We start from the raw sequence: 19,182 nt of genomic DNA on the forward strand, positions 1-19,182 counted from the left end.
AACTCGTCTTTGGGGTATTTCTCTTTTGTTACGATGCCCAATAGGAAAAATTCTGGACTCAACTCAACTTCTCGTCTTAATCTTTCTTTTTTTATTATTATTATTATTTATTATTTTATTTTATTATTATTATTTTGCAAAATGAAGCAGGCGCCTGGTTTCTCAGCCGGCTTCGCGCAGCACAAGGCAAAGCCACCCGGCTTGCACGCTCCAGCCCAACCCCGCCCCTCCCTCTTGCTCTCCCTCCCCCCCCCCTCTCTCTCTCTCTCCCTCTTCCACCCCCCCCCCCCCATTGTGGTTCTGCAATCTCCTCGTGGCATTATGGGACGAAACAAGATGTAGGCCGAGAAGAGCGAGAGGAGAATGCTACGTCGCCGTGGGACGAGGCTTTGCGGCAACCAATCGGGGCGCGACGTGGCTCAGCCACTGCAAGGGGTGGGACGGCTATTTCAGCGCTGGGGGGGACAGGGCAGCTCGCCAGAGGAGGCTTGCTGGCGGAAAGGAGCGGAGGGCGTCGACGTTGCTGCTGCTGCGAGCCCCACTGCCGCCGTCCGCCGCTGTGCAAGCGAGCGACGCCGCCGCCTTCCAGAGACGCCTGGCCGGCCGCTGCGCTCCCGTTTGGCCCCGGGCAGGAGAAGCGAGAAGCCGGGCGGGAGGGGGGTGGCGCGCTGGGGCGGCGGGCACCTTGCTGCCGCTGCTGCTGCTGCTGCTGCCTTTGCAAGGAGGGACGCCGGCCAGGGCTGTCGTCGTAACGCGGGTTTCCAAGGCCGAGCCACCACTGTGAAGGTAAGCGGGCCCGCCTCTGTGTGTGTGTGTGTGTGTGTGTGTGTGCAAACTCGGGGGGCTCTCTGGGCGTCTTGCGTTGCCTTCTGTTGTTGCGTTGCCTTGTATTTTTTTTTTTAAATTCCATTGATATCCCGCCCTTCTCCGAAGGCTCAGGGCGGCTTACGAGCTTTAGCAGTAGCCTTCATTCTATGTATATGCCTGCTTGTTAGGGCTTTCCCACACACACACACACACACACACCCCAAGCGGCGTTATTCCAAAGTCAGCTTCATTGCCCCCAACAATCTGGGGGTCCTCCTTTTGACCTACCTGGGAAGGATGGAAGGCTGAGTCAACCTTGAGCCCGGTGGGACTCGAACCTGCACTAATTGCAGGCAGCTGGTGTTGCCTTGCGAATAACGTGCGGATCGGGTTGAGGGGGTGGGGGGACGATTTGGGCCGGGGAGGGGGGGCGCTTACCAAGCGATGCTTTCCGAGCGAGAGATGCAGCGGCGGGAGATGCCGGCGGTTTTTAACTGCGCTTCCCGGCTTGGCGCGCCTCTTGTTTTGGTCCACGCCCCTCCCCAAAAAGCCCCCCCCGTAACTTGGCCGTCGTGGGGATGGCGGCTGGGAAATGGAGCCCCCCCCCTCCATAGTAAAGGAGGAGGAGGCTCTCCCACTGGGGGTAGCCGACGCCCGCCTCCCCATCTCCCCGGGGAAATTCAAAGGCTGCCGCTCCCATCTGCTTGGGCGACGTGGGGATTTGGGGGGGGTGTCGTTGCGCTTCGGGGTCTCTGCAGGACCTCCCGATTGGAGAAGATGCTCTGCTTGGAGGAGGGGGGGAAGTCCTACAAGTCCTGCTACCCACAATCGCCCCCACCCCACCCCTCGAAACTCTCCTGGGCTGGTGCTTGGACTCCACCTGTCATTCTAATGTACCTCTGGTTTGAATCTTACCTGTCAATTGGACCCACCTTGGCCGAAGTTTATATAGACTCAGCCTTTCTTCATGGATGTCACGGGGAAGAGCGGTCCCTTCCTTCTCCTTTGACTTATCTGACACCCCCCTCCCTTTCCACTAGTTGTGTGTGTGTGGGGGGGAAGGAATGATGGGTACCACTGATCTGAATCCTGTCCATCCTGATCTGCATTCTCCTGAGCTTTTTCCAACCTTCCCTGTGTCCTACTAGAGAAATCTTAGCCGCCCCCCCTTCTTTTGGGGAGGATAAACAGTTTAACTCAATCAGTTTTGGGACTTTTGCAGGGTGCCCAGAGAAAATCTAGTGTGGGGGTGGTTTCTCCTCCTTGCAAGGAGGAAAGTGGATAGATAGGCTTTGCTTTTACTACCAAATGGCAGATTTTTTTTTTTAAAAAAAGGATCCATAGATCTCAGAAATTGCCTTGTCATGTGGGAAAAGGTGTAGAGTAACATGACCTGAAACCAGGGTGTGTGGCTTGAGTTGTGGCTGTTCAATTTCCCGGCTTTTAACCTTGTTTCTCCTTTGCAATCCAATGCCTGATCCCCGGCTGGATTCTTCTAGACTAGAGTCAATGGCTTTGAAATGGGAGGGGGGGTGGCCTTTTTTTTTTTGGCCAAGGTTTTTTTCATCAGCCAGAACTGTCTTCTCCTAGCCTGCAGGTGGAGTTTCTCTTGGACTGGATCCAAAAACGGGGGGGGGGCATTGGAACATTCAGCCCTCCCTAAAAGCTGCGAGGGGACCTCCCTTGTGTAACCCCATAAGTGTCTGGGTTGTCTAAAAGGGTGTGAATGGTTCCCCCCTCCTTTTTAAATAGCCTGAAATGAGTGGTTGCAACCTGCACAGTGATGCATTGGTAATAGTGCGGTGTACCTCTGCAAGTACATTTGGGAGGGGGTGTGTGTATCTTTTCTTTACAGGAGTCATCATCTTCTAAATAGCAGTGCTTGTGTGGTTATAATAAGGATTGTAATGGAGAAAGGTGGGAAGGGGGTCTTGATTAATAGCTCATTGGGGAAAGGGGATGATTCAAGAACTTCTTGTCAAACAGCAGTCTTATCTTTCCCCTCTTTTTGGTGGTGGGAGTTCAAAAGGACCCTGGTTGTCTGCATTCTCTGCTTTCCTTTTGCACAGATGGCAGTGACTGCACATATTATTATGCTGTGTCAGCCTTCTCTAAGCTTGGGGGCGCTTCAGGTATTGGATGCTTCAGCTGCCATCCCTTTCAAGGGTGGCTGCTGGGTGTGGATCCTGGGAAGTGAAATCCACATTGTGCAAGCACAAGTCCACATGGAAGACATTTATGCTAAACCCCATTGTGATGTGTGCACCTTGTCCAGTTTTGTTGTTGTAATCTTGGATGGAAGCTGGTGAAAATGCCCCCCCCCCCCCCGAAAAAAAAGAAAAAATTAAATTTCTCTCCTGGTCCAGTTTCCAGATCAGCGATAAGCTGAAACGGGATAATCTGATCTTGCTTTAAAAGTCATAGTGGCTGATGCTGGTAGACAGATTTATGTGGTATTTGAGGACAGGAAAGTGCTTGTCCAACCTGGTTTTTGAGCTGGAATATCCCAACAGAATGCTTATTCTCTTCCCGCCCCCCCAGAGTAACAGCTTAAGTTTGGAGGTGGAAGGTGTGTTGGAATGCACCAGGTGACAGGATAATTATTCCCCATTTAATGAGAGTCTTGAGGATTACAGGTACTCCTCAACCACCACAATTGGGACCAAAAATTTCTGTTGCTAGGTGAGGCAGTTGTTATAGGAGTCATGACGGGTTTTTAAAGGAACCACTGCAGTTAAGTCAATCATGCAGTTGATAAGTGAAGTGGCTTCCCTCCTTGACTTTGCTTGTTGGAAGCTGGCTAGGAAAGTCTCAAATGGCGATCACATAATGCTGCTGGGATGCTGCAACCATTGTAAATACATGCTGGGTGCAGAGCGCCAGACTTGTGAGCACCTGTTGGGAGGGGGGGGTACCGAGATGGTCATAAGTATGAGGACTGGCTGAAAGTTAATTTTACTGCTGTTGCAACTTCAGTTGCTAAACAAATGGTCCTACCTCAAGGACTGACTTGTATTTCTTATTAAAATACTACAGCACAGGGGTCCTCAAACTTAGCCACTTTAAGACTTGTGGACTTCAACTCCCAGAATTCCTCATCCAGTGTGCCTGGCTGGGGAATTCTGGGAGTTGAAGTCCACAAGTCTTAAAAGTGGGCAAGTTTGAGGACCCCTGCTATAGCATATTGGAAATTTGCCATTATACGGTTAAGGGTGCTCATTTATGGAGTTCTTTTACTGTTAGTAAACCTGTCCTGTGAGAAGGTCTCTATTGAAAATAGAAGCTGAAAAATGAAGCCAGCCACCATCTACTGAAAAAATAGCTTAAAAAAAAACCTCATGAAAATGTCAATCAGTGAACGTAGCATCTCTTGAAGCTGCATGCAATTAGCTTATTTTAGTATGTGCAAATGCGAATATTGAAGTTCAACCTTGAAATTGAATCATCATAAACATTTTGGAGAATTAGAATCTTGGCAAAGCTGTTAATGCGGTGGGCTCTCTCCCTCTTCTTGAATAAGCTCTCTTTCGTGGCTTCAGATCCCTTTTGGGGTCCCTGTCACAAAGCACCTCTCATTCTCAGCATGTTGGCTTCGATTGCCCGACAGAAAGAACTAGGTGTCTAGCCCTCGGGATGGATGGGTTGATAAAAACATTGAAACAGGCTATTCCTGGATAGTTCCAGAGGGCCAAGTGACTTTGTAATGGGATTAAAAGACTAGTGAGACTTGCTTTCAAGGGACAGGGCGTGTTACACAAAAGGGGGATGTGCTAGTGTGTGCTCCTATTAGAAAGACTGCCACACTTTGCTTGACAGTGCAGTTTGTCTTTTTGTTGTTCAACTAGGAAAATTGCAGATTTGTGTCTGTTGTAATGCAGGGCAGAACATGGATCTGCTTAGCCAATTAAGATTCGATTCTTAACAGAAAGCATACATTTTTAGGGCTGAGTAACACTGCACTAAGCCATAATTGGCAATCCATTGGGAATTTTATGCAGCCAGGGACTACAATCTTTTCCTTTATTCAGTACTAGGGAGTGGCAGATAACTTTAGCTGCTTTGCAAATTTGCTTGGTGAGGTGTTTTTTTTTAAAAAAAAAAATAGGATAGCTCCATTAAACCTATTTGAATCCTTACTCAGTTGTACTATTGTTTATTAAGGGGAGTTAAAACATGCTTTGTTAATGAACTGCTGCCAAAATTCAGCAGTTGTTCTTCACGGACTGCAAAAAGGACATTGGATCTTTTTGTTTTGTCCACTGCTGACACAAACCAGTATCATCCATCCATAATGGCTGTCATGCCATAAGATTTTTATTTTTATTTTATTTTAATCCCATTTATATCCCGCCCTTCTCCGAAGACTCAGGGCGGCTTACAATCTAAAGCACAATGTGCTTAGATATCATGCTATGGCAGAACCGAACCACCTACCTAGAGGACAGATTTGCAGTATTTTTAATACTTTAAAATATTTTTGGTGAGAAAACAAGTGTGTCGCTTCTGTGGCTTTTGCTTTACTTGCTTGTTGAACATGATTTAGATCGTGTTTAAAGGGTCGAAATGGGCCTGGCTTTCACTAAGAATTCTGGGAACTGTAGTTTGGAGTTGCTTGACACCCCCCCCCCCTCACTCAATACAAATTCATAACTACTTCCTCTTTAAGCATAGCATAGAGCAGGGTTGGGCAATTAATTTTTCCAAGGGGCCACATGAGAAACTGGGACTGTTGTTGAGGCCAACCCCGATGCCCTCCACCCGCTACCATTGCTGTCCCAACCCCTGACGCTGGACTGCCTCCCACCGCCAAGTCTGCTGATGTTCCTCTGATTGCCACCAATGCTGCAGGCCAGATGTGGCCCATGGGCCATAAAATACTTAGATGTGTCATGGAGGATGCAGGTCTGCTGCTTAGACAGCTGAGTAGAAAGCCACATTTTGAGTAAGAGTGGATACATAACTAGTGATGTCCCTAACAGCTGCTTAGGTACAAGTTATTTCAGTAGGCAAATAGCTATACAACTTAGTGTGGAGATGGACCTAAGCTTTTAAGACTCTAGCTTTTTGTAAATGCTGGTGATATTTTGTGAAGTATTTTGTGTTGCAGAGGGAAATAGAAATAAGAGTAACTGGAAGAATATTTGTCTCTCATTTGGTACATCTTTGAAGTTCAGATGTAAGGAAGGATATAAATTTATAGTCTGAAGGTTTGAAGGAAAGTGCTGGCATTTTAAGGAGGTTGTTGACTAAGTTATACATCCTGCCTTAAATTCAGAGCTTAAAACTTCCTGTATAGTGCTCCTTACTCCTGTTTCTCCATATTCACTAGGCAAAGAGCATAGCCACCGTGCTGTTTCAACGCTATCTTACTAAAGATACCTCAGTCTGGTCTAATGGCTAAGGCACCAGGCTAAAAAGCAGGAGACCACGAATTGTGTCTTAGCCGTGAGAGCCAGCTGAGCAACTAAGCCTGTCACACACTCAGCCCAACCAATCTCAAAGAGTTTAAATACAAATAAATGGAATTGAATGAACAGAGATCTACTAGAAGGAAGTCGAGATAAAGGGAAAAAGTTGGAGTAGATCACATTTCTGGATTCTGAACTAGATAAGCCTTTAGATTAGATAACCTTTATTGTCATTTTTTCCTATGGCCGCAACGGCACACATTAAAAGTGAGATGTGGTAGCGTGCTCTCAAAGTGTCCACGTACATAACACACATTTAAAACATACTATATACAACATAGTATACTAACTAACAACAACAAGGCCAGGGGTAGGCAACCTTGGTTCTTTTGTGACTCGTGGACTTCAACTCCCAGAATTCCTGAGCCAGGATGTCTGGCTTAGGAATTCTGGAAGTTGAAGTCCAGAGTCATAAAAGAGCCAAGGTTGCCTACCCCTTCCTAGACCCTTACATATAAGTAACATATAAATATTAATCACTGTCCATTTTGAATACATAACGGAAGGAGGAAGCTTTAGAGTTCACAAGGTTGATATTTGTATGGAACAAAGCTGTGACTGAATCTGGATGTTCTGCCTCGGATACCACGGATCCCCCTCCTCCCAGAAGGTAACAAGGAAGACAGGTTGTGAAGAGGATGTGTAGCATCCCAGACAATCTTGTGGACCCTGCTCAAGCAATGCTTCTGTGCCATGCCCTGGATGGAAGGGAAGGAACTGCCAATGATCTTTTCAGCCGTCCTCGCCACTCTGCACAGCCTTCCTGCCTGAAGCAGTGATGAAAGGGGTGATCATAAAGTGTTTACAAACTAGAAAGGGGCAAAAAATTGATTCTTAAATGTACATCTCTACAAAGAGGCCGCAGCTTTTGTAGGAAATTGGGTTCACTTGTGCAGAACAAAGTTGGGCAGTTCGGTTCATTGACATGAGCTACATTAATCACAAGACGATAAATAATTCTTTAGAAATCACAGTGGTTGGATTTGGATAGCATTCTAAAACCAAAAGCATGCCGAAGTAAATCATGGTTAAGTATAGGAGGGGTCAGCAGGCATTTCTGTCTTGGGAGTACTTCTTGCCCTCCCCTGGGGGATGGTTCACTAGCATTCTAGTGTTTTGGTCCAAGAATATATTTGCTACTTTATGGTAAGTGTTCTTTTACAGAGCATACATAATTCTACGTAAATTGAGATTTGCTAGTCTTTGTTTTTGAGTTCTGATAGTCTGAACTGTCAGGATTTTGAGGGTTTAAGATTGAGATGTATTTTAGGCTTATGTGTAATGCTTGCCTTAGCAACCATTCGTTTGAAGTTACAACATTGAAAACAGTTACAACTAGTTCTCACATCACACGTAATGACTGTTGTACCATCCCTGTGGTCATGTGACCAAAATTCAGGAGTTTGGTAATTGCCATCTATTTACAATGGTTACAGCGTTCCAGGTCATGTGGTCGCCATGAACAACCTTCCCAGCTGACTTCGGACAAGCAAAGTCAATGGGGGAAGCTGGATTTGTTTAATTATTGGCATGATTCACTTAACAACCAGTAAAGAGAATATCTGTAGCTCTGTGTTGAAATGAGAGGTCCTTGCAGCTCTCTGAGCTTGGTTGTTTTCTTGCAGATGTTTCATGACCCCAAGATAGGTAACATCGGTGTTAGTCAATTAGCCATCATCAACCAGCACTGATGATGTTACCTAGTTTGGGTCATGAAACATCTGTAAGAAAACAAGCTCCGAGAGCACTAAGGACCCCTCACTTAACAATTACAGTGACTCTTTTAACCACTGACTTGCTTAGCAATGTAAATTCTGGTCCCAATTAGGACAAGCTATAATTATTAATATGTGACTAGATTTGAGGATTTTTTTTTAATTTAGTGCCTGTATGTCAACTTTTGAACATAGAATAATAAGAGTGGGAAGACTCCTTTGAGGACTTCTAGTCCAGTCTCCTTGCTCAAACTATTCTAGACAAATGATAGTCTTAGTCTATACAGACAACAACCTGACTTGCTTCAGATATTAAAAGTTCTGATTGAATGATAGAATTGATAAAAGGGAGGCATTCTCTCTCTCTCTCTCTCTCTCTCTCTCTCTCTCTCTCTCTCTCTCTCTCTGTGTGTGTGTGTGTGTGTGTGTGTGTGTGTTTTCAGGCAGTGCAGCAATTGTTTTATTTCAATGCAACATTTCCTTGGGCTATGTTCTAACATGAGAGCACCATAGTTACTTGCAAGGAAGTTAAAGCCAACATGTGTCATGATGTAAATGGAGACAACTTTCCTCAGACGTGCCTTGTGTTATAATTTGCATAGAGAAGTTAACAATGCATGTGTTACTATCTGATACTGCTTATTTCAGATGCTTATGTAGAGCAATGAATTAATTGTGGTTTGTTAATCCACAAAGAACTTGTTCACACATCATGGCATAATGTATTCAGCATTCAGGTGAGTTCCTAGATAGACATAACAGATGAGAATTTCAACAGGCACAAGAAGGTTAATCTAAAGTACAGGTAGTCTTCAATTTACAACCAGAATAGGAACTGGGAATTTTATTATTAAGCATGGGATTAAGTGAATGATCATGTGACCGATTCTACAAACTTTTTTTGACATGCTCATTAAGTGAATCACCATGGTCATTAAGTGAGACATGTGACCACGTCTTGTGAACTTCGTTGCTGATTTTTCCCTTCGCTTGTCAGAAGCTGGCTGGAAAGATCACACATTGCAACCACATGACAGGAAGGCTCTGCAACCATGGTTAAGTGCAAGGACCACTTGCAAGTCACGCTATTTAGCATAATCATAACTTCAAACAGTTACTAAGCAAATGGTTATTAAGTTGAGGACTACCTCTGTGGCACATTCTTTGTGGATTAGTGACTTCTTAAATTTGTGCAGCTGCCTGTGCACTTGTAAGAAATAATTCCTATGTTTAGCGGGATTGAATTCTCCAGTAATGTCAAAATAATAATGGATGTTCTTGCAGGGAATATGGAATTTCCTGCTTCCTCTATAAAATACCTGTAGTTAATTACCTGAGTGATTTCCTGCTTCCTCTGCAGAATACCCCACAGTTATCCATCCTTACCTTCAAAAGAGAATAAAACAAGGCTGCAGGTTCTAGGTGCTTTCTTGGGATTAGGTCTGGGATAAATTGCATTTTGACATGGTCTTCATCTTGTTATCTTCCCACAGGTCCACCATGTCTGACAGAAAGGCTGTGATCAAAAATGCTGACATGTCTGAGGACATGCAGCAAGATGCTGTTGATTGTGCTACCCAGGCCATGGAGAAGTATAATATAGAGAAGGATATTGCAGCATACATCAAAAAGGTATGTTTTTGTCTGCGAAAGGCAAGGGGGCAGGGGCGGGGTTGAACAGGTTCTCGAATTATAGCCCTAATAGAGCCTTGCCTGTTAATGAGTGTGACAGTTGTGAAGTGATTTCATCATGTGACTGACCCAATTTTACAACGTGTTTTTTAGCAGTTGTTAAGCAAATCACTGTGGTTATTATTAAACAGATTCATTGTTTGGGGGCAGTTTTGCTGAAAATAGGAAGTAAATGCCCTATGTCAGTCAAGATTCAATCAATCCAGGGCAAAGGTTTCTAAACAATTGAATCACGGCAACTGGACCAAACTTTGTTAATCTGAGACATTTCGTTGCTCATCCAAGCAATTTCATGAGTCAAACTAAAAAATTAGGCAGTTAGTCATTGGAACGTACCAACTTTAGGGGTTTCTCCCCAAAATGCATTGCAATATATCAATATGAAGCAAATGGCAGTTTTCTGCAAAAAAAAAAAATTATGGTCGTTTGACCATGGGGTGGTGCAAACAGCCATAAATGTGGGCTAGTTGCCAAGTGCCAGAAATGAAGTGTCATCACTGCAGGGGAAGCGACACTGGGACATTGATCTGGGTTGTAAGTAGATTTTGGGAAGGTATGTTGTAACTTCACAGTACTGGCTTATCTGAGCCAGATATTTCTGGAAAAATCTCAAGTGAGTCTTACAAGCAGTTACAGCTTTTCTGTCGCTGCTGTCTTTGATTTAGATTTAGAAGGTTCTTTCTGATTATTATAGAAGCGAAGTTTGCTTATCATGGCTTGGTTTCCTTAGGCAAGGAATCATACAGTCAACCAGTCACTGCTGGCTGGGGAATCCTGGCAGTTGAAATCCACACATCTCACTAGTTGCCACGTTTGAAAAACAGTTGTAAACCATGATTGGTGTCTGAATACAAAATAATTAAACCAACACTGAAAAAACTTGTTGCCATTTGGGGTAATGACTACACCGAAACAAGACGGTATAATTGGGCCTGTTTAAATTTTGTGTGGACTATTGATTGCAGAGTTTCAAACAAAGATTTCTCCTTAGAGAGAGCCCAGGAAACTAGGGACAGAATGTACGTGTTTTGTCTGAGTAACTCTCTGAATTGGAAGGCTTATTGTGTTCTGCCTTCAATTATTTCTTTAAATTCAAAGCTGTTAGACCAAACAAACAGAAACATTAAGTGGGGATTTTTTTTAAAAGTGATACTTTCTACTGGCACAAGATCCAAACTGATTTGCAAAGAGTTGTTTAACAGTAAAAACGTTTGGGAGGAGTGAGTGCGCTAATGGATTGGGGAACGGAGTTAACATTAGGCGCAGTTAACTCAGCTGCCTACCTCTGAACATTTGGAATCTCAGGATGATTTAAGTAGATTTAATTAAATTATTATAAATTAATACATTGATTTAATGAATTAAAGTGATAAATTATTTTAAATTAAATTAAGAAGATTTAGGTCTCAGGATAACAACTGGAAATGCAAATGTGGAAGAGCCAGGTATTAGTAAAGAATACAGGTGGTCCCCAACTTAAAACCATTCATTTAGCGACCGTTTGAAGTTACAGTGGCACTGAAAAAAGTAACGTACAACCAGCCCTCACAGTTAACAACCATCACAGAATCCCCACAATCACATGATCAAAATTTGGTTGCTTGGCAACCAGTATTTATTTTTATTTTATAAATGTTTTATTAATTTTCTGGTTTTACAATCATAAGTACTTAACGTGTTGTCTGCATCCATTAGTAATACAGTGGTACATATTAACTTCTTCGATCTAGGCCAGGGGTAGGCAACCTTGGCTCTTTTATGACTCATGGAATTCAACTCCCAGAATTCTGGGAGTTGAAGTCCATGAGTCAAAAGAGCCGAGGTTGCCTACCCCCTGGTCTAGGCCCAATATTACACCTTCCAATGCTTCCTCTCTTCTTCCAGTAGTACAAATTTTCCCACACTAGGCAAATACAATTCTTATTGTTGTTAATACATATACAGTTGAATATTTATTTATTTATTTATTTATTTTATTGGATTTGCATACCGCCCTATTCCCATAGGACTCAGGGCGGTTTACAGGGCAGTTAAAACCATGAATACAAAAAATTAAAAACAAAACAAATTAAATTCAAGCCCCAAGAGAAAATCTAAAACCCAGTTAAATTAACAACCCCACAGTCTGGACCAAACAGATCGAAGAGCCAAGTTTTCAGGTCCCGGCGAAATGAGCAAAGGTCGGGGGCAGTCCTAAGTTCTGTGGGTAGTTGGTTCCCCTGGGAATAACCCGCCGGCATTCATTAACCGGCGGTACCCTGAGAAGGCCCTCCCTATCAACCTCTTTGTTACATTTTTCTACATTTGCACTTAATATCCATTTCTTCAATCATTATCCTGTTTTCCCGGTTTTTCTATTTTTAATTTCCCATCAGAGTTCAGAACGTCTCTATCACTTACATTTTCTCATAGATTATGTTTGGGTAACCAAAGGCTTCCCTTATTCAAACCTCCTTAACATTTTCATATTTCCCTTCTATCAAAGTATAATATTCTAGTTATAAATCCTATTGTTTTTCTTATTCCAAACTATATATACAAAAATAGAGGAAGAAATACTTGATGATTCAAATGCACTGACTTGGAAAGTTAGATGGCAAAGGAAGAAAGCTAGAGTAAGACTGAAGAAAATAGAGGTTTTGACTTATTGGATGGGATATTACATCATTAACTAGAAGTTTCAATTTGGCTGAGAATAATTTTTAGAAATAGAAGTATTATTGTAACAACCAGTATATTATTATGACAGATGCAGCATCTCAAGGTCATGTGATCGCCATTTGCCACTTTCCAAGCTGGCTTCCAACCAGCAAAGTCAATAGGGGAAGCTGGATTTGCTTAACAACTGTGGCAAAAAAGGTCATAAAATGGGGCGTGGCTCACTTAAGAATTAGCTTGCTTAGCAAAGGAAATTCTGGTCCCAGTTGTGGTTCTAAGTTGAGGAATGTCTGTAATGTATCGTATAAAAAAACCAGCTAAGTCCCTGTCTGCTAACTGCTCACCCCTTTTACAAAGCCACCTCGCAAGAACACAGAAGTTAATATTATTTTTGCGCAGAATTGAGTCTGTGTGTTTAGCATGTATTAAATAAAACATCACAGTGGGGTCCTTGTTGCTCTCTGAGCTTGGTGGTTTTCTTGCAAATGTTTCATTACCCAAACTAGGTAACATCATCAGTGATAGCTTGGGTAATGACGTCTGCAAGGAAACAACCAAGCTCAGAGAGCAGCAAGGGACCCCACCGTTCAACCCTGAGCTACAAATAATCACTTCTAAGTCACAGTATTTGTGTTCAGGCAACATATCAGGTTGAAACCAGTCACACATTTATGAAACAGTGGTGCACATGTTTTTTTTTTTACTATGAGTACATCCCTTATTAAAAGGAAGAGGCCCCACTCTAAATATTTATGTGGTGTATGCATTTTAAAGCACTTGCATGTGCCACAGTTTTCCCAGACATTGGAAAATTGCCTAAATAAAAGATGTTTATGACTTTAGATTCAAAAGTGTCAGATGCTTGCTACAAAGATAATGTAGGTCTTTGTGTGAATTTGAGACCTTCTCTTTGAATGTTTTAAGTCCTTAAAAGGTGCCAGTCCCTCTGTATTTAGACAGCAAGAAACAGTATGCTGGAAAGGTTTTCTCAATGGAGTCCTTATAAATAGTAATTGCTGTTATAGCATAGATCTGTTTATACATCAGACTAATTTTTGTCCTTTGAAAAGTAAAACTAGTATTAAATTTTAATGTATCAAGGAGATGTAGCCAGCTTCTCGTTTCTTCATTGGAGGGATAGGGAATTTACCTTACCTAGATCTCATTTTTGCAGCCCCCAGTGCAAATTGGCACTGGACTTTTTTGCATAGGAGGTTTTTTTTTGTAAACTCTTTTAATATAAATTTTAAAATGGGATTGTTATTGGGTCAGGGAAGATGATTGTCAGCTGGTCCTGCTGAATTGGCATCACTGCCCCTACCCGTACTCTTTACACATACATAAACACATGCACTCACATTCTGTGTACAGGTAGTTCTCACTTAATGACCAGTTGCTTAAGCAGGCATATACATAGAATGAAGGCTATTGCTAAGCACATTGTGCTTTAGATTGTAAGCCGCCCTGAGTCTTCGGAGAAGGGTGGGATATAAATGGGATTAAAATAAAAATAAAAATAAAATAAATACAGTGTTACGATAGACCCTCTAAAACAGAGGTCCCCAACCTTTTGGGCACCAGGGAGCGGTTCCATGGAGAAAAGGTTTTCCATGGACCGGAGAGCGTGTGGTTTTGTATGCTGCCTGCATCTCACGGATGGGGCTTTGCTTGTTTGTGTGGACCGCCTGCTGGCATGCCACAGCCCAGTACCGGGTTGGGGACCCCTGCTCTAAAAGGTGCATCCCATGGTCATGTGATCATATTTTGGGCACTTTGGCTATAGTTTCACATGGTCATTTGCAGCATCCCCTGACCATGGTGGTGAAAAGAAGGACTAGGAGTGACATGATAACCTTCCAATATTTGAGGGACTGCCGCAGATGAGAGGGAGTCAAGCTGTTCTCCAAAGCACCTGAAGGCAGGACAAGAAGCAACGGGTGGAAACCGAAGAGAGAACCACCGCAGAACTAAGGAGAAATTTCCTATCAGTGAGAACAATTAGCCCAGACATGTCAAACACAAGGCCCAGACATGTCAAACACAAGGCCTGTAACTTGATCAAATCACAGTGGAATAAGGAATTTGGTGGGATTCATATTATTTCAAGGCGAAGCAGAAGTAAAAGTACTATTTAAAATGTGGGCAGTAGGGAAAGAATAACCTTTGACTTTCTTCAACACAGTTACAAATATTAACTTTTTGCTCCAAAATTCAATACGACACAGTATTTCTGTAATTCTAAACTTTTCCAATCATCAAATCCCAACATTAAAATTTCACTTTCAAAGCAAAAAGTTCCAAAGTAACCTCCGTGTAGAAACAAAGCTAGACAAAATCTCTCTTTTTTTTTAAATTAAAGTAGGTAGTTTCACCATCTAGGATAGTTCCATTAACTTCACCAACCATTTTTCCATTGTGGAAATCTGTAGATTGGGAAACATTGATGCGTTAAATTGGAAAATGGATGTAAATTTCCTTGAGAAAATGTGGTAGATGTCAATTTGGAATGGAGGAAGGAGGAAATATCTTGTTTTAACTTGATAGAGGCAGCCCTCGACTTGCGACGTTAATGGAGCCTGCAAAGTAATGAACCATTTTTTTCCCTGCGGTTGTTAAGTGAACTAATTGTTTGATATGGGTTAGATTCGCTGAAAACTGAAAGTAAACGCTTGTTTTGTGCAAAAAAAATATATTGTAAAACGTGATTGTGTGACTACAGGACACTGCAAAGAGCTGTAAATGCTGACCAATTGCTGAGAGCCCAAAATGTGGTCACATGACCATGGCGGGGCATTGGAACTTTGGAACCAGATCATATATACCCCAAGAGAGAGACCCATTGTATATAATTAAAATGGTCACAAGGATTACCATGTTTCCCTGAAAATAAGAACCAAGTGGAAAATAAGCCCTAGCATGATTTTTCAGGCTGCTTGTAATATAAGCCCCACCCCAAAATAAGCCCCCAGTAAAATAGCCAGACGGACGCATTTAGTTCCACATTTCTTTGAATATAAGCCCTAACTGGAACATAAGCTCTAATGCAGACATGTCAAACACAAGGCCCAGGGGCCGGATCCGGCCCGTGAAGTGGTTTCATGTGGCCCGCGAAGCCATCCTGGAAACAGTGAGGGAACGGCCCCCACTGCCTTGGCCCTGGCCCAGAGACCCTCCTTCTGCCAGAGACCCTCAGATCTGTCCCACTCCTGCCCAAGCCCCCATAGACACCCTTGATGCAAACGATGTAGAGCTGGCCACGCCCACCCAGTAGGCCATTCGCACTCTAGCCACGCCCACCCAGTAGGCCACGCCCACCCTGGCCATACCCACCCGGCCCCCTGAGGGCAACCGCAATGCTGATGCGGCCCTCAATGAAATTGAGTTTGACACCCCTGCTCTAATGCATCTTTTGGAGCAAAAGTTAATATAAGACCCGGTCTTATTTTGGGGGAAACACGGTTTCTGGGGAAAAAAAACATTATTACGACTAACAGGTATACTTTGCTTTATGTACAATGCAGCCTACATGTCATGGAGTGTGAGATTCTATTTTTAAAAAATGTTGAAATGATCAGAAGCAGACAGCTGGGTATTAAATCTTTGAGGACTACTCTATACAGGTAGTCCTCTACTTACGACCGCTATTGAGCCCAAAATTTATGTTGCGAAGTGAGACATCTTGTTAACGGTTTACGACCGTTCATGCCACAGTTGTTAAGTGAAACACTGCAGTTAAGTTAGTTAACATGGTTGTTAAGTGAATCTGGCTTCCCCATTGACTTTTCTTGTGAGAAGGTTGTAAAAATGACCACATTATCCTGGGACATTGCAACTGTCATAAATATGAACCAGTAGCCAGGCTTCTGAATTTTGTTCATGTGACTATGGTGATGCTGTAATGGTTGTTAGTGTCATAAGTCACTTTTTCCAGTGCCATTTAACTTTGAATGGTCACTAAATGAACTGTTGTAAGTTGAGGACACCCTGTATTCTCTGGGCAAGGGATTATGGCAGTGTAGCCAAGAACATTTGAAGCATTGTCCAAACACAGGCAATCAAGAGAAACACTCAAGTCCATTTCATCAAAGGAAAAATAGAGTTGGCACGATCCCACCGTATATTTTTAATACCGTCCTTGGGTCACATTAAAAAGTGTCATTTGTTTGACTTTAGAGGTGACCCCCCAAGGCCCCCTAAAATTGAGGTGGGCTGGCAGTCACAACCCTCTTTCTTTTTTTTATGGATGTGCAATGCACACATGTCCAAATTCCTCCTGTGCTGCCTCATCATGGTGTCTGTGGGGTTGCTCCTTGAAGGAATGAATATATACTTTTTTGGGCATATACTGCTGGGATTATATATATATCCCCCTGCCAGTCAAGGGGTGACACTCATTCCCACAGCCCAGTTAAAGCAAGTAGGCCCCTGCATTGGACAGCAACAATATTGTAGAGCAGGGCTGTCCAACTTTGGCACCTGGCTGGGGAATTCTCGGTGTTGAAGTCCCCAGGTCTTAAAAGTTGACAAGGTTGGACACCCCTGCTATATAGAGCATTATTTCTTAACCTTGTCAGCTTTAAGCTTTGTGGACTTCAACTCCCAGAATTTTCCAACCAAGCATGCTGGCTGGGGAATTCTGGGAGTTGAAGTCCACACAGATTAAAGCTGCCAAAGTTGTGAAATACTCCTGTGGTGGAAGATGCCAGAGGCCAACAGCAAAAAGGATCGATTTCACAGTGTGCAGAAGGCCCATAGCAGTGGTGGCAAACCTATGGCACGGGTGCCAGAGGTGGCACTCAGAGCCCTCCCTGTGGGCACCCGCGCCACGCCTCGGAGGTGGCAACTGTCCCTCTTCAACCAGCCGCCCCCCACAGGTGTCCCTCCCCACGAGCGACATTGAGGTGACCACACCCACCCAATCTGCCATGACCACCACAGCCACACCCACTCAGTAGGCCACGCTCACCTGGCACCCAGCGATAAATAAGTGGGTTTTGGGTTGCAGTTTGGGCACTCGGTCTCTAAAAGGTTCGCCATCACTGGCCTATAGTAGTATATTTTTTCCTTGTATTTTTACCAAGAAAACCACAGGGATAGAAAATTGAAAGCAATTGGCAGTTTGTGGAGACCATATAACTGAGCTGTTGGTAAGAGTCTGATGGCACATAAATCAATCCAGGGGCAGTTTCCCCTCACACAGTTGCCATTTTCAGTTTCTGACACACACACCCCCTCCATTCCTCAGGGCTGGTTCAAAAATTCAAGATGGTGGCCTCCACTGTGCAGTCAAAGCCATGGCTCTTGTCTGCATTACACGGCTGGGTTCGTTTTCTTTTCAACCGCAGATGCTCACGTCACCTTTTTTCTCCTCTTACAAGCCAAGGCTTGATCGCATGTCTGAAAATGCTCGTGTCTTTCGAAGATGCTGCACAAAACCGCTGGTTTTCACCTTTCCTTCCCGCTTTTGCTTTTTCCCCAGGAATTTGACAAGAAATACAACCCCACCTGGCACTGCATCGTGGGCAGGAACTTCGGTAGCTACGTAACGCATGAGACGAAGCACTTCATTTACTTCTACTTGGGCCAAGTGGCGATTCTGCTGTTCAAATCCGGCTAGGGGTTCAAGGCCAGCACCTGTGGGGGGGTCACGGCTGGTGAGGAACATGGACTGTAGCACTAAAGACAGGCTCCAGCTCTTTAACCATGGCTGCGCCACTGCATGGACTCGATACTATATTTAATGTGTATATGTTGCCGTAAAAAATACCTACAATTCTCATTTCTTTCTCTGTTTTGGGGGGATTGCCTAGGAGAAGAAAGGCAGAGTATTATCCTCTCTTCCTCCTCTTTTTTTTTTGTTTTCCCTTTTATGTTCCTGCTTCTTATTTTTTCTGTTCTTTTGCACTAGGAGAACTGTAAAATGCTTCAACTATGGCCTTTAAGTGAGAAGAAGAAATAAAATAAAACAAGAAACTTCAATTCCACAAAACAAATCTTTGGGTTTAACTTTCTTCTTGCAAAAGGCTGGAGGCCTAACCCTAGCAGAGGGAGGGAAAACTGTGTTAGGTATAGAATCTCTCTAAAAGTTAACTATTTTTAAATTCCTGTCTAGCTTCCATTTCCCGAAATGGCACTATTGTCCCATGAAGTCGCCTTAGCTCTAAACAAAGTGATTGGAGGCAGCCTTGGGTGTGTCTGTGTGTCTGTGTGTTGTCTTGGCCCAATTTTCTTTGATTCACCCGTGCTGCCTCCAACACAAATTGAGCAAACAAAGCTGATACGGATTTGCAAAATGCGTGGTATCCTCTAGAGGAAACGCTCTCTCCCCTCCCCCCCCCGCCCCCCAAAAAATCTCAAGAATTGGCTGGTCTGGTCTGTATCGGCATTTCCAAAGCATTTTTCAAATGAAAGATGTCTGTGTCCAAGATTCTGTTGTGATGCCCAATGGATGTGATCAGGATTTTCTATGCCCCTGTTTTGAGTCCGTACAGTATTGCCTTATTGTAGCTCATGTCCTCTCGTCGTGCAAAGAAGATCCTGTCCAAAATCAGTGGCTTAAATGTTGCTGTGCTTTAAATGTCCTCCAGTAAAGGTGGATTGACCTTCATCTCTTAGAGGCTGAACCCCAGTCGCCTTCTTCTGTTGGCTTTCTATTCTGGTCCCCTCTTGAACCAACAAGAAGGTCATCAGGAGCAGCTCTGTACCTAATTAGCTCCTGAACGTGCAAGAAAAGATCTCCTCTGGGCTTTCTTAGCTTCCCTTAGTCTGTGGTTGTACAGGAATACGTTTAAGTTCTGTTGCAACAATCATGGGATTGTTTTTTTTTTTCTTTTTGCAAAGGT

General features: G+C 43.5%; 1 protein-coding gene across 1 annotated transcript; it reads left to right on the forward strand.

Annotated features, from left to right (window-relative positions):
* Nucleotides 1-467: 467 nt before the first annotated feature.
* Nucleotides 468-18,676, forward strand: DYNLL2 (dynein light chain LC8-type 2). Its single transcript, XM_081338723.1, has 3 exons — nt 468-786; nt 9,484-9,622; nt 17,820-18,676. Exons 2-3 carry the CDS (start codon nt 9,491-9,493, stop codon nt 17,955-17,957), a joined length of 270 nt encoding a protein of 89 aa, XP_081194849.1. The 5' UTR covers nt 468-786; nt 9,484-9,490; the 3' UTR covers nt 17,958-18,676.
* Nucleotides 18,677-19,182: the final 506 nt, after the last annotated feature.

The sequence above is a fragment of the Vipera berus genome (assembly GCF_964194415.1).
Source record: "Vipera berus genome assembly, chromosome: 1".
NCBI lineage: Eukaryota > Metazoa > Chordata > Lepidosauria > Squamata > Viperidae > Vipera > Vipera berus.